Source organism: Monodelphis domestica, chromosome 1 (genome assembly GCF_027887165.1).
Source record: "Monodelphis domestica isolate mMonDom1 chromosome 1, mMonDom1.pri, whole genome shotgun sequence".
In the NCBI taxonomy this organism is placed as follows: domain Eukaryota; kingdom Metazoa; phylum Chordata; class Mammalia; order Didelphimorphia; family Didelphidae; genus Monodelphis; species Monodelphis domestica.
Window position 1 is genome coordinate 587,353,543 of NC_077227.1, and position 14,562 is coordinate 587,368,104.

Sequence of the window (14,562 nt, forward strand, 5' to 3'; positions counted from 1 at the left end):
CTAGGTTGCTAAACATTTAGTGAAGAGGATCCTCTATGATATGACCCGTGGGCTTCGGGGCAATGATTCACCAGGAGGTCCAAGAGAAGACTCACTGCTGGGGTTTGACATGGACCAGTCTAGTGCTGAGGCCCTGAAGGACCTTGGAGACCCATTCACTAGGAGCTGAGACAAGAACTCAGGCTGTGTCTGGGAGCCAGCTTGGGGGACCCAGGCTAGGTGGGAATGGAACAGTCTGAGCCCCCTTTCCCTAATGCTTCTTCCAAGGGGGTGTGAATTTTGTGCTCCTGTTCTTGCTATATCTTTGCAGAAAATATACTTTTAAAGAATTGGTCAAATGGAAAATGTGAGATATCTGTCATCAGAAACAACTGGCCTGGAACGCAGGTAAAGGGGGGATAATTTAAGAATCATCAGGCTCTCTGAAAACCATTGTACAAAAAAAAGGAAGAGAGTAGAATTAGAATAATCCACTGATGGATCACCTCTAGAAAAAGAAACACTAAAAGATAAAGTCCTGGATATGTAAGAGCCAAAATTCAGAGCTCTCCTATCAAACTAAAAGTACTGTGAATGGAAGCAGCTAAGTGGCTCAGTGGATTGGGAGCCAGGCTTAGAGATGGGAGGTCCTGGGTTCAAATCTGTCCTCAGACACTTCCTAGCTGTGTGACCCTGGTTAAGTCACTTAACTCCCATTGCCTAGCCCTGACCACTCTTCTGCCTTGGAACTAATACAAGGTATTGATTTTAAGACAGAAAGTAAAGACTTAAAAAAAAATACTACAGGTATCCAGAAAGAAGTATTTCAGGAGTAAATCTCATCATACAATATTACAAAAGAGGCTTGAAATTAAGATTTACATTGCAACATAGAGCATAATCCTACAAGGGGAAAAATGGTATTTTAAAAATTGGTACATAACCCAAGTTCACAGTTTCACATATAATTAACCCTCTTTTTGTGTCTGAACATATGTATGTTTTAAGGTAAAAATTTTAAGGGGCCAAAGGAAAGAGGGCAGACTACAAGAAAGAAGAGGTCCATCCTGTGAGGCAGGATTGAGGAGTGGCTGGAAACCAGAGATACAGAAAGAAATTTCATCTGGATGGCAGAAAGTCATGGCCTGTCCTTTTTGCAGGATGCTGAAGCAGTCGAGGCCTTTCCACCCTCTGGGAGAAGCCTGATGAGAAAGGGGTCCATGAACATACTGCTCATGAGAGACCCAGGAGGATTCTTGATGAAATTATTACTTCTCAGTTGCTCAGAGAGCCTATGATTAATGGAGCATCAGCCCTACTTTGGTGCGAAGAAACAAAAGCTATGCAGCTCCCTGGTCAGAAAAAATGCTCTGCTAGGTCTGGCTTAGTGAGGGAGAAAAGCAGAAATCCTTTGCCACCCCTTCTGTGCTTGGATCCTTTGCTTGATAGCATGGATGGGAGAAGATGGTGGCGCTTCCTTGTAGGGCTCTCTGAGGGTTCAGGCCTGGCTGAATTTCCTGAAGCATTTTTTGCGTATATGATGGTACCAGTCAGATTCTTTAAAGAGCATATGTCATGAAAGCCTTAATGAGTTTGCAGCATGGGGCATATAACAGCAGTAACATGTCTTAAAAATGATGCACCTTACCAGAGACTTAGTTTGGCAGCCCAATAAGAACACTCAAAGAAATATGTGACTAATTTTCAGCATTCTTTGCTTAGACATTGGATAAAAAACAGACCACAACGAACTAAAGGCTTTTCCATTAATACAAAACTTCATGCTTACCAAGGTAAGGTAAGTATTTTACTATATGCCAATGCTATTTTTGGTAAATGTGTATCTTCTTTGGGGTCAGAAGACAGGAGCCAAATTTTCTGAAAATGAACTTAGAATTTGAAAGAAAGGGCAGATATTTTATTAGTGAACATCCACATCAAAAACAAAATAAATATTTTATAGAGAGTTTAACTTCTCATATTTAAAAACTGAATAGGGTATCAAAACAAAACACTCATTCAGTATCTAGTAAATTCTTATTTAATTTACCTTCAGGAAAAACTATCAAAACCTCTTAAAACTATGGGACAGAAGTCACTATTTACCTTTTTATATGAGATAGCTTAATCCATTCTTTCCCTCATCCCTGAAGATCTTAACAGAGTATATGAAGGAATTACAGTGAGAAGGAGGAAAGGAAGTTAGGCAAAAAGCCATGGGCAAAAAAGATCTATTTTATTCAGTCAATAATTTTAGTCATTTAGAATTTAGTCAATAATAAGATAACTGATTTTCTGTCTTTCTACCTGTTCATCCAAGGTTCATCTTATAAAAAATTAATTGAAAAAATTCAATAACTTTAAGTATTAGGATATAAAATGCACAAAATCATCAACTAGTTATATTACAAATAAAATGCAGCAGAAAAAGGTGGGCAAAGAAATTTCATTCAAAACAACTACAAAATGCATAGAACATGTGGGAGTGAAGCTACCAGGCCACAACCAGGATTTATATATATAATTACAAAATACTCTATACAATAATGGAAGATAAGAAATTGTAGCAATAGCCATTATTCATGGTCGGGTCATGAAATTTTAATTAAAATGCTACTTAAATTAATGTACAGGTTATCTCATACCAAATAATTATTTTATAAGAGTAGGGGAAAAAAAGAAATAACAGTAATGAGAGCTTGCATTTATATTGTATTTTATGGCTGAAATGATATGGGCATTACATGTATTGTCTCCCATCTGATCCTTACAAACCTTAGAGATAGATGCTACTACTATCCTCATCTTGAAAAAGATCCACTCAGAAAGTTAAGTGATTTGCCTTCTGAAGTCACCTAGCTAGTAAGAGTCTGAGGATAGGTTTGAACTCAATTTTTTTGAGTCAAGATCCACTAAAAGGTGTAGCCACAGAGGTAGCAAGTGCCTGAAGTCATATATGAACTTCCTGACTCCAGGTCCAGTACTCTAAATAATGTTACACCCAGCTATGCATGTGAATTAAACAGAAGTCACATCATAAAATAAAATTGGAGGAGAATGGAAGGAGACGGTTTAAAATAGCTTATTTTGAATGTGGCAAACATCAAACAAAATGATTATTTCTAAATATTTATAGCAACAGGTTTCTCCCCACCTAAATTTTTAAAATGAAAAATTATCTTTTCAAATGAGTAAGCATTCTTTTTTTCTGATAATACCCCCAATTAGAAAAAGAAAAAAAAAATCCTTATGGAAAGTATTCTTAATAGTAAAACAAATTCTTATACTGATCATATCCAAAAACATTTATTTCATTCTGCATATTTATGCCATTACCTCTGTGTCAGGAGGTAGATAATATTCTTCATCACGGGGAAATCATGATCAATCACTGAATTAATCGGAGATCTTAAGATCTTTCAAAGTTGTTTACTTTTATACTGTGACTTCAGTACAAATTATTCTCCTGGTGGTGTTCACTTTGTATCAGTTCCCAAATCTTTCCATGTTCTCTGAAACTGTCTCAAGCAATTCTTATAATACAACAACATATTTACATACCATAATTGGTTGAGTCATTTCCCTGGGAATGAGTATCTCTGGTTTACCTATACCTCATTTTATGCAATCAAAATGATCTATTTTATATTCTGTGATCCTCTCTATACTTCATTTGGTTGTGAAATTCTCCTTTTTTTGCCCAATAATAATAAAGTATGCGATCTATTTCCCAAGTCTTTAGCATCCTCTGCTTTTTTCAGCTATCTTGAAAAATGGATTCATCAATGTCCTCAAAATTTGCATCCTTCTCTAAAATCCATTTAGGCCCAATCACCATTTCCTTCTTTGTTGTTTTTTGGTTTTAGTACCATTTATATTAAGATAATATTAGTGTTAAAAGTCTGGGGTCCTTTGAAGCTCGGCACTATTTCTTAAATGTGCTCCAGTCTGACCTCATATAATCAATGAAGGAAAGCTGGGATTGCTTGGTTCAACTCCCAGCTCTTATTTAATACTTATGATATATGGAGTGAGTCACTGTGCCTCTTGGGCATTTGTTTCCTTATCTGTGTAATGAAGAGCTGGATGAACCAGTCTCTAAAGTCCCTTTTAAGTTCTAAATGCTGGGTCTTCCTCCAATTCAGTTCTGAGTTTGGTTCATTGTTCATCTATGGCAGTGGTTTCTCAACCTTTCTAATGCCGTGACCCCGCAATACAGTTCCTCATGTTGCAGTGACCCCAAACCAAAAAATTATTTTGGTGGCTATTTCAAACTACAGTTATGATTCAGAATGTAAATACCTGATATGCATTATGTATTCTCATTGCTACAAATTGAGAGGTTGAGAACCACTGTTCTATGGTATCTATCAGTTATATGTACTATAAAAATGACGGTTCCTTAGGTAAAATAAAGGTTGTCTTCACTGATTGTGATGGTGTATTCGTGGAGTTTAGAGAGTTTCTGGAGCAGGATTGGTATAGGAGAGAGAGCCCAAGCTGGACTGGGGCTAGCTTCTGTCTTCCTCTCTCCTCCCTGAGGGAGGCAATTGTCAGTTGCAGCACTGGGTTCCCTGTGGAAATGGCTGGTGGGGAATTGAAGATAGGCTTCCCCTGTCAACTAAACCTAAGGATGTTCTCAGTTCTTCTCCCAAAGAGAGGATCTAGAGACAAACCCCAGCAGGGGCTTTGCCTCAGAGGGGTTGGATCAGATGACCCTATTGTTCTTGAATCGTGTATCTTTTCAAGACCATATCAAGAGGCTTATCAAATCTAACTGCTTTATAAGATTCTAATGAAGGATCTTTAGGTAAACTGGGTGAAGGAAAGTGGGGACTGGTCACCCTAATGTTTCCTATTCAGTCCTTGGCCTGATTAGCGTGATATCGCACATTCCGGTTTCTCTGACCTTTATTCCCAACTAAACAATCCCACTATTAACTTATGTGTCTGTCTAGCCTAAAGAAACCACAAGGAGACAGGTGCTAGGATATTGGAAGGGCAGGGGAGCTGGGCTCTCTCCCTCAAGAGCCCACAGCCCCCTTTTGGGGTTTGAGATATCTTCTCAGTTAAGAAGTGGTTGGAGAAACCAGATTGAAGAAAGACTTCTAGGAAGCTTGAATGTAGAAACAGGACACTCTCAGGTGGCTTTCAGTGAAATCCTCAGCCGCAGAATAGGTTCTGTCAGCTCAAGGACTCAGCTCAGAAGTCCCCAGAATTCTATCCAGATTCCTCAGGTCACTTTCCTTTCCAGAATCTTTTGCTCTCCAATGGACACTTTCTCTCCCTCAGCCCTGATGTCAGGATTCCAAAAATCCTCCCATGCACCCATCCTTACAATACATATAATATATATTAGTACATACTAATGCAAATGAATTATTCATATAGCCACATCATAATTTATAACATATGCATATTCTTCATTCATAGATTTATTTTTTGTGTGATTTACTCGACAGATAGGTCAATATCTTTTGAGTGGTTGTGGACATCCTTGAAAAGGCCCTGATGTGTTTGTTTTTAAGCTTGATGCAATGAATCTGATGTCATCCGCAAATAGGAGCCTTTGGAGAACCTCGTCATCCACCCTATTCCTTCTTCCATTTGTGTTTTGGAAAATGTACTTCATAATATTGCAAACACCTTAATTGAGCTTGTCTCCCTGTGTTATGCCTCATTTGATATTGATAATCAGAGAATCACTGAACAGTGATCTCTGATTGCAGCTACCAATGAATCTTGTATGAGCTAAACATATGGATAAGAGATACTTTAATGAAGGAGAAGATGAGGATTTAATGCTGCATTTTTCCTAAAGTCTTAAAAAAATTTTTTTAAAGTAATGAAGAAACAGTAAAATAATAGACGTTTGTATTGCTTATACAATATAGACAACCTAGTGACTGACAATCTGAGCTGCCAGAGGGAGCTGCTGTGAATGCTTGCCCATTCTTTTGATATTTTCAGCATGTAGGTAACACATGTAAAACACATGTAACATGTAAACATCATGTAGGCAACACATGTAAAAATTTTATAGAAATGAGAAAGAAGGTAGATAGGTTGGTAGTTCTTAATATATTTTAAAAAACAAAACAAAAACAAAAAAATTGTTACCATCCCTCTTAAGACTCAAATTGTGTATTGGTTCCAAGGTAGAAAAATGCCTAGCCAAGGGTTAGGCAATAGGGGTTAAATGATTTGCCCAGGGCCACACAGCTAAGAAGCATCTGAGGCCAAATTTGAATCCCCCAGGCCTAAGAAGAGATACTGAGTACCCCCCATAAGTGATAATTCTGTACTTTCCAGCTTATTCAGCATCTGTGTCATCACTCAAGACATGTCCATCCAGAGGCTGTATACAATTAATACTATTCTGGTTCTAATTGTATCCCATATTTGTCTTGATCTGACACTTTATCATTAGATTTCTGTGCATAAAAAAGGTCATCTTCTAAGGCTTGGGGTCTTTGGTCTTGATTAGAGTCTGGCCCTCTCTCAATAAACCTATTTCTTTTTGGCTTGGAGACATTGTTTCTCTTTTTGGTGTTTCTGCTAATAGAATTTTCCCCACAGAGGGAATAAGCATAGGCAAATAAAAAGCAAAATTATTACTTTTTGTAGATGATAGCCTACTTAGAGAACTAAAATTAATTAAAATAACTTTAACAAAGTGTGTGTGTATATGTATAAATATAATTCATAAGTTTTTCTGTATATTGCCTAACAAATCTAACAAGAAGAGCTAGAAAGAGAAATTCTATTCAAAATAATTACAGAATATGAAGTATTTGAAAATCTACCTACCAAAACACTCATAGGAACTATAGGATATAACTACAAAATACTCTTTACATAACTAAAGAAGGACAAATAATACAGACATTAATTGTTCAAGATTGGACTATGCCAGCATAACAATTATTATAGCACTTAGATTAAATTACTTATTCAATACCATGCCAATCAAGCTATAGCAGGGTTTTATTGTCAAGCTAAAAAAACAAAACCCATAATGTTTATCTGGAGAAATAAAAGGTCAAAAATTTAAAGGGAATTTTTTTTTTCAAAAAGGGAAAGAAGAGGGCACAGCAACATGAAATTTGAAAATATATTACAAAGCAGTAATCATTAAAGTTATTTGGTACTGATTAAAAAACAGAAAATGAGATCAGTGGGGACAGATTAATAAGTAAAGAACATAATAGCAAAATGTTCACTAAATCCCAAGATTTCACCTTTTGAAGTTGGATCAGTCTGATGAAAACTGGAAAGCAGTCTAGCAGAAATCAGTTTTAGATTAGGCATATTGTACAACATATCATAATAAACTCCAAATCAATGCATGACCTATAAAAGGTCCTATGATGGCCAAATTAAGAGTAGCAAGGAAAGAAATACCTTTCACAACTATGGGCTATAGAAGGGTTCCTGACCAAATAAAAAAGAGAGGATCATAAGAGACAGAAAGGACAATTTTTATGGGTTGGATTTGTTAAATAGATAAAAAGTTTTTTTGGAGGTCATGTATGTTTTAAAGAACTGATTTTCAAGGAATCTTAGATCACAAGATTTGTTAGTACTCCAAAAAGCTACTAGGAAGACAAGTCATATGCTTACTTTCTCATCTCCATAACAATCTTTATGAAAACAGTCTATACGGACACCCAGGATTCAGAATGAAAATTATAACAAGACCAGATGGTCCATTCCTAGCACAAAATATAGGCAATGAGCTTATCTTCTTTAATCTCGTTTTCATGATACTGTGATTATTTGAAAGATCTATGATTTCCTCAGAAAGGGATGTTTTCTGTTGAACCGAAAGGTGACCTCTTCATACTTTTTTTCAGCTTATGCAGTTCCTGCAAACACTTTATCACAAATAACTTATCACAAATCACTTTATCACTCTGATTTTCAACAGAAGATCTATCCAGTGTTCTGTAGGCTGTCATGTCATCCATCTGCTGCTTCTCATCTTCGGTACATGACTAGCCAACATCCTTTTCTAATTATGCATAAGCTTACTGAAGTTTTTTTTCCAATTTGCACGGTATATGTAAATTACCATAATTATTCTTCTTGTGCTTAATGTTATTCTCTCTACATACACATATATGTATATGTATTATATGTATACTCATGTATGTGTACATGTACATATATATACAGTATGTGTGTATGTGCATATATGTGTTTATATAATATAAAATATAATACAGAATTTCTTTAAATCAAATGTTACTTTCTTTTCCTGAAACCAAGACAAAAACTCAAAGACTTAACCCTAAGGACCAACAGCTCTATAAATTATAACAGAATTAAAGTAAAGGGGTCAAGGTGGCAAAAAAAAGGAGCAGCAAATGTGAAATGTGAATGAATTAAAATGAAAACTGCTGCCAAGATATTCAACTCAAAGCCTTCTCAGCCCCTTCTTATTTAAAATGGTAATTCACTGGTGATTCAAAAGAGGAGCTGTCAGAGAGGTTTTTTGTTTTGTTTTGTTTTTAAACCTTTATCTTCCATCTTAGAATTAATACTGTACATTGGCTCCAAGGCAGAAAAGCAATCAGGGCTAGGCAATCAATAGGGGTCAAGTGACTTGCCCAGGATCATACAGCCAGGAAGTGTCTGAGGTCACATTTGAACTCAGGATCTTCCATCTCTAGGCTTGGCTCTCAATCCACTGAGCTACCCAGCTGCCCCCTGTCAGAGGGGTTTTTAATGCTTTAGCGTTCACCTAGCAAAAAAAGTTTTGACATGAATCGTATTGGATAAAATTCAATAAAACAAGGATCGACTGAGACATGGAGGCTGGACACAGAATAACTCAAGTGTATGGGGAATAGTAAGCATGCCCATTTGGCTAGAGCCAGGGTTGGGAAGGTGAGATAAGCAATTTGGGAAGACGGACTAGAGCCTGGCTCTGATGAAAGAGGAGAAGGTCCACAATACAGCCCTGAAGTATCCCTATGCAAGCAGGAGCAGAATGTAGATGATGGTCCATGAAAGGAGCTGAGAAGGAATGGTCATACAGATGGAAAGAGAGCAGGGAAAACTCAATGCCATGGAAAGTCATAGAGAAGAGTTCTCTGAGGAGAGAGTAGTAAATAGCATCAAAAGCAGCAGAGACACCAAGAAGGGTGATGGCTAAGCAGAAGCCATTGGATATGGCAATGTGAACATGGTTGGTCACTAGAAAGGTGGGATCAGAGGGCAGAATGCAAGTGAATGGAAAGTCAGAAAGTGATAATATTGAACGTAGGTAGCTTTTGCTAGAAGTTTGGCAGATAAAAAGGAATAATAAGTTGAGGATGATAGCTTAAGGTGTATAATTGAAAATCTGTTACCCTAAAAAAAGAACTACATTTCCCGGGAGCTCACTAACTTCCTGTCGTTAAGTACTTCCTGTAGACAAGGGATATTAGGAGGAGATGTGGAGGGTTCTGCCCTCTTTTTGGCCCTGTCAGCGAGCATGGCAGTGGTGAGTGGGGATTTTGAAATGGCTAATCAGCTATGAGCACAGGGTTTTTATTTTGTATTCCTTGTATTCCTTTATTTCTAATGATGCCTAATAAATCTCCTAAATTATAATATTTTTATTATTGAGATTTAAATTTAACTTTTACAAAGGGGATGGGAGGTTCAAGTGAAGCAATTTTTTTTTCAAGGATGGAGGAGATCTGGGCAAATAGGGAAGGAAGCAGGACACAGAAATGAGAAGATATGATTGAAGGGCATAGGAAGAAGAGTAAAAGACATTGAAAACTGTTAAAAGATACTATAAACTTAAGTCTTATTACAAGCTGAATGTAAAAAATTAGGCAACTATATTGATGTGATTTGGACTTGCAGTTATAAATAGTTCAAATCAAGGTAGATGATCTTTTCCATTCTTTTGGAACTATCTTGAAAAATAATTCCTGAGTAGCTTAAAAATTATGTTACTTCTAGCATGCATGTTTTTAGTATATATTTAGTTAGGTTCAGCTATTTTTTTCAATTTTATCTCCTTAAATGCTCCTATTACTTTTCCACATAATATATCATCTACATACTGGTATAGACAAAGGTAACAGAATCTATATGTGGCAGTTCCACTATTGCTAGTGATGAAAAAGATTGCTATAGAAATGGAAGCTGACATTTTTCATTTCATTCCTATTTATCTTCTTTACAGACTCACCTGCAAATAGTAATTCTACTATCATAAAACCCTTTAAGTACAAAAGCAGAGACATGCATTACTACTCAGTTTCAGAGTAACAATATATGTTTTTACTGTCCAAATCCTAGAAGGCTGGCCTCCTTATTTTAAATGTGAAGAAGCCCACTCTCAGCGATAGGAAATGTCTTGCCTGAGGGGTGCAAAGTAGGATCTAGATACATATTTTCTGATTCCAAATTATAAGATCACAACTTCAGAAATGGAAGGGATCCCTGAGGTCATCTAGCCCAGTCTCTTTGTATTTATTATACCATATCACTCTCAAAAGTCATTACTGATAGATAAACCCTAAAAAAAAAAATCAAAGTTGTTAAAAAAATACTATTATCTTTTCCCACTGAACTTTAATGTCCAAGTAATTCTTACCTGGTGCCCCTGTGTACATGATGGAAAAGACATTAATTGCTATGGTAGCAGCATAGAACAGTGGAAGTGCACGGAGACCATTGGGGACTGGGTCCTCCTGTGTAATAATGAGACACGGTGGAATGTCAAAATTCATCAGCTTCTATAAACAACATAGTCAAACTGAAACAAAAGAAAAGGCTGTAAGACATTCCCCCTAATTCCAGCTGAAATAGGAAGGGGGGCATGCGGTATATTGACACCAAAGCACCAACAGAGGGCCATTTCCCCTAAACAAATGGTTATTCAAAGGCCCTGATATCTTGCGCCAGCAGATGGGTCAAAGTAATAGCTCTTGCATTAAAACTGCAGATAGGAAAGAACTATTTGGTGTAGAACCATTCTAGGTCAGATGACAGTTCCTAATTTACAGCACCTACTACTTTGGCTAATTCCATTTTGTTGTGTTTAATGGCTACTTCTGAAAAATAAATGTAAGGCTATATTCTCCTAAAAAAGGCAAGGAACACTTCCCCAAAACATGTAAGGCAATTTTGCTTCTGGCAATGACCTTGATTATTCTTCTGAGACTAAGTACCTTTTAACTCCTCTTAAAGTTCAACCCCAGAAGACTATATAAACTTCCTGGAGGAAAAAATCTGGAGGTTTTTTCATTTTGTATTTACATCCTTAGCACCCAGAACAATGTCTTGAACCCAAAAGGTGATTAATAAATGCTTTTTGGCTTGGATTAGATTAAGAACTAAATTCCTTTTAAAACATTCCTATTTATTAATTACATTCAGGATGAAAACATCCAAATCACTTGTGCTACAAAAACAATAACAATTTTCAACACATTGTTGAATCGCAGTTTATTCACTAAAAAACACCCTGCACTATGTTGTTTATTAATAAAACTTTTCAAAGAATGAGAACCCAAACTGTAGTTCCTTGTTTATCTGTTTAATCTGATCACCTCCAATCCTTCTCAAAAATTTTACAATCTAATCTTAAGTGGCAACTATTGCATTAAAGTCATCCATAAAATAGAAACTCTAAAATGGATAGCTAGATAGTCAACTAACAATGCCCTTCTCCAGGAAGCTCAGGGAAACCATGGTCTTCAGCATGTGCCACACCTAGTTTTAAAGGCATCAGGAAGATCCTTTATCAGGAAAATGAAAGGATATACTAGAGTTATTGGTCTGAGCATGTTTTTATTTAAATTTCAAGATTTTCACTTTTAGTTTGGATGCTCTTTTTCAGTAAATGCCCCCTTCACCTTAGGATCTGAGATGAAGAGCTGGAAAGAACCTTGAGGTCCATATCCTCATTTTCCCAAGAGGAAACAGAGGCCAAGAGAGGTTAAATGACGTGGCCTGCTTGAACAGTGCCAAAATTTGAACCCAGGTCCTCTACTTCCAAATCTAGCCCTCTTTTTGCTTAGTCACCCTGTCCCCCATCATTGTTTTTCTCAAGGCTGTTTAATCATAAGCAATGTGTTTTGGGTTTAAAGGAAACTCCAGGAGTGTTTCAACACAAAGCTATGCAATGTCCAAATCCATTACAAATTTTAATTTCAGGAAAACAATACTTTTTCTTTTGGGTGGCTTTGTTCTACACCAAAGATAGTGACTAATCCCTAAATAACAAGACACAGAAATTATTCCTGTTGACTTCAGGGATAACAAGGGGGTGGATAAGGAAGTTGGGGGTGAGAGGTAGGGGAGAAATGTCCTTGAATCACTAATTTTCTTCACACCCTTCTTGTTCCTTAAAACAAAGTAGGGGTTTTCCCTCCCATAGGGCTGTGTCAAAGAATGTGAAAATCATTCTACTTCCATTCCCTCCCACTGTGACTTGTACTGAAAGACTGTCAAAAGAATCAGACGGTAGGATTGAGGATATCAACCCTGCTTACCTTTTTTAGGATGAAAATTCTGATCAGCACAAACAGCACGCCAGACATGAAACCAGACAACAGTGGAGATATAAACCAAGAAGCAACTGAATAATTAAAAAACAAAAACAAAAAAACAAACACAACATCTAATAAATGTTAATATTCTACAAAATTATGGATGAGTTTGTATAATATAATGATAACTGACACATTGCACATAAAAGGATTCCTTGAATTATTTTACAATTCCATCAAAACAGTTTTAAAGGATATTTTAGTTAAAATACATAACTTTTTCCTAATTAATGATAAAAAAAGAAAATATTCTTTTTGTCTTTCCTCACTTCTTTTTGCAAACCAAAAAAATTTTTTTCCTGCATACATTATTTTAATTTTGTGAATAGTTTAAAAAATTAGGGGCCCATGAAATCTTTGACCCTAAAAATTTACAAAGTTCATGCCTTGATCAGTGGCCGCACATCAAGCTTTTAAACTAAACTCAGTTTGTCACATGCATACAACTAACATATATACACAAGAATACAGAGATCCTGAGCACACACTCATATTATTTCTTCCTCTGAGTTTCTTGTCTCAGGAAGCTGATTTTAGAATATTCACTAGATTCCCTTTCTCTTAGATTCCACTCTGTCTTTATTCCACTTATGGAAACAAAGTACAATGTAATAACTTTAACAATTCCTAGGTGAACAACCAATTTAAAAAAACTGGTCATTGTAGACTGACTGTTCCCAAAGGGTTATTTACTTTTGCCATTCATGAGGTAATACAAATATTTTTCTTATTCTCAGGGAAGACTCTAGTAAACTCCAGGGACACCCTGAAAATTTGGGTCACTGCTTGTGAGGCCAGATATCCAGCTTGTTCAAGACCTTTTCAGATTACTATGGTTTTGATAAAAAATGACCAACTAATAGGGATCATAAGAGTAGGAGGGAAGAAATGGAAGAGACTAGAATCAAGCTGTATTTTTATAAAATCTCTGGGAATGATCTGGGGCTGGTGTGTACTTTACAAGGGACTGAGGAGAGAAGTAGAATTGGATTGATTTACCTGATTTGGGATACCAAAAATATCTAGTGGACTGCCAGGACTTCCTAGAATTTCCAGCCACATTCCTACTGCCTTGTTCCTCTTCATGGCCATGGTTTTAGATGAAATGTCTGGTGGCAGTGAGGGTGCCAACACGAGGAGAAACAGTGTGTTTCCCTTGGGTGAAATCCAGGCCATTCAGATATCAAATTGAACAGATGATCTTAGGAATTCTATGAATTCAATATCATTTAACTCAATCTGAGATTTCCTCATTGCCACAAATTCTGTTTCCTATTAATTTATTACAGTTTTCCTCAGAAAGGGCCTAATAACTGATTTGGGTCATTTTGGTCACCCTATATTTCTGTCCTTCCTGGGAACAATAGATAGACATAGATTTTTCAAGGTTGAATGATTAATATTTGAAAGGAATGACTATTTTAAAAAAACAACAACTTTCAACATGACATTTCACAATCTCCAATAAATAGTTATGTTTCAAACACAAAACACCAATTTAAGAGAAAAATACCGTACATACATGCTTCCTAAATAATCAAAATATGATAAAAAATATGTTCAGAGTTCAGAAAAAGGGGGAGATATTATCTGTAAAACGTTTTCTTATCCACATTTTCCCACCTGTCCCTATATAGAAAAAGAAATGACAATTACCAATCTTGACAAGCTCCATCCACTGTACACCTTTTGTGCCAATTGCAACAAGTGAAAATCCTATGGTAGAACCCACAATGCAATGAGTTCCTGAGATTGGAAGTCTCAAGAATGATGCTATCAGCTGCCAAACAGCAGAACCTGGAAATGGAAAAATGGGGGGAAAAATCAGATTAGGAGAATCTGGTAAAAGTTTAACAATAACTCCTTGGATTAGTTTTTCTATGGGGTGTTTTTTCACAGAGTAAAAATTAAAAAATCAAAATCCAGATAAAAAAAGACAAAAACATTATATTGTCTAGTCAGAAAATATGTGTAGAATCATCAGGTTTTGATGAAAACACTCCTGACATCAATCCCTAACTTC

The 14,562-nt window shown here is 36.3% G+C and overlaps 1 protein-coding gene across 20 annotated transcripts in view; it reads right to left on the reverse strand.

Moving 5' to 3' along the window:
* SLC20A2 (solute carrier family 20 member 2) overlaps positions 1-14,562 on the reverse strand; it is a 120,021-nt gene that overhangs the window by 23,304 nt on the left and 82,155 nt on the right. For all 20 annotated transcript variants that reach the window (XM_007476407.3, XM_056813609.1, XM_056813620.1 and 17 more), the window contains 3 exons: positions 14,196-14,336; positions 12,483-12,568; positions 10,580-10,676 (listed from right to left, as the gene is read on the reverse strand). In XM_007476407.3, the coding sequence (XP_007476469.1) occupies positions 10,580-10,676; positions 12,483-12,568; positions 14,196-14,336 (324 nt within the window). The remainder of the gene's footprint in view (positions 1-10,579; positions 10,677-12,482; positions 12,569-14,195; positions 14,337-14,562) is intronic.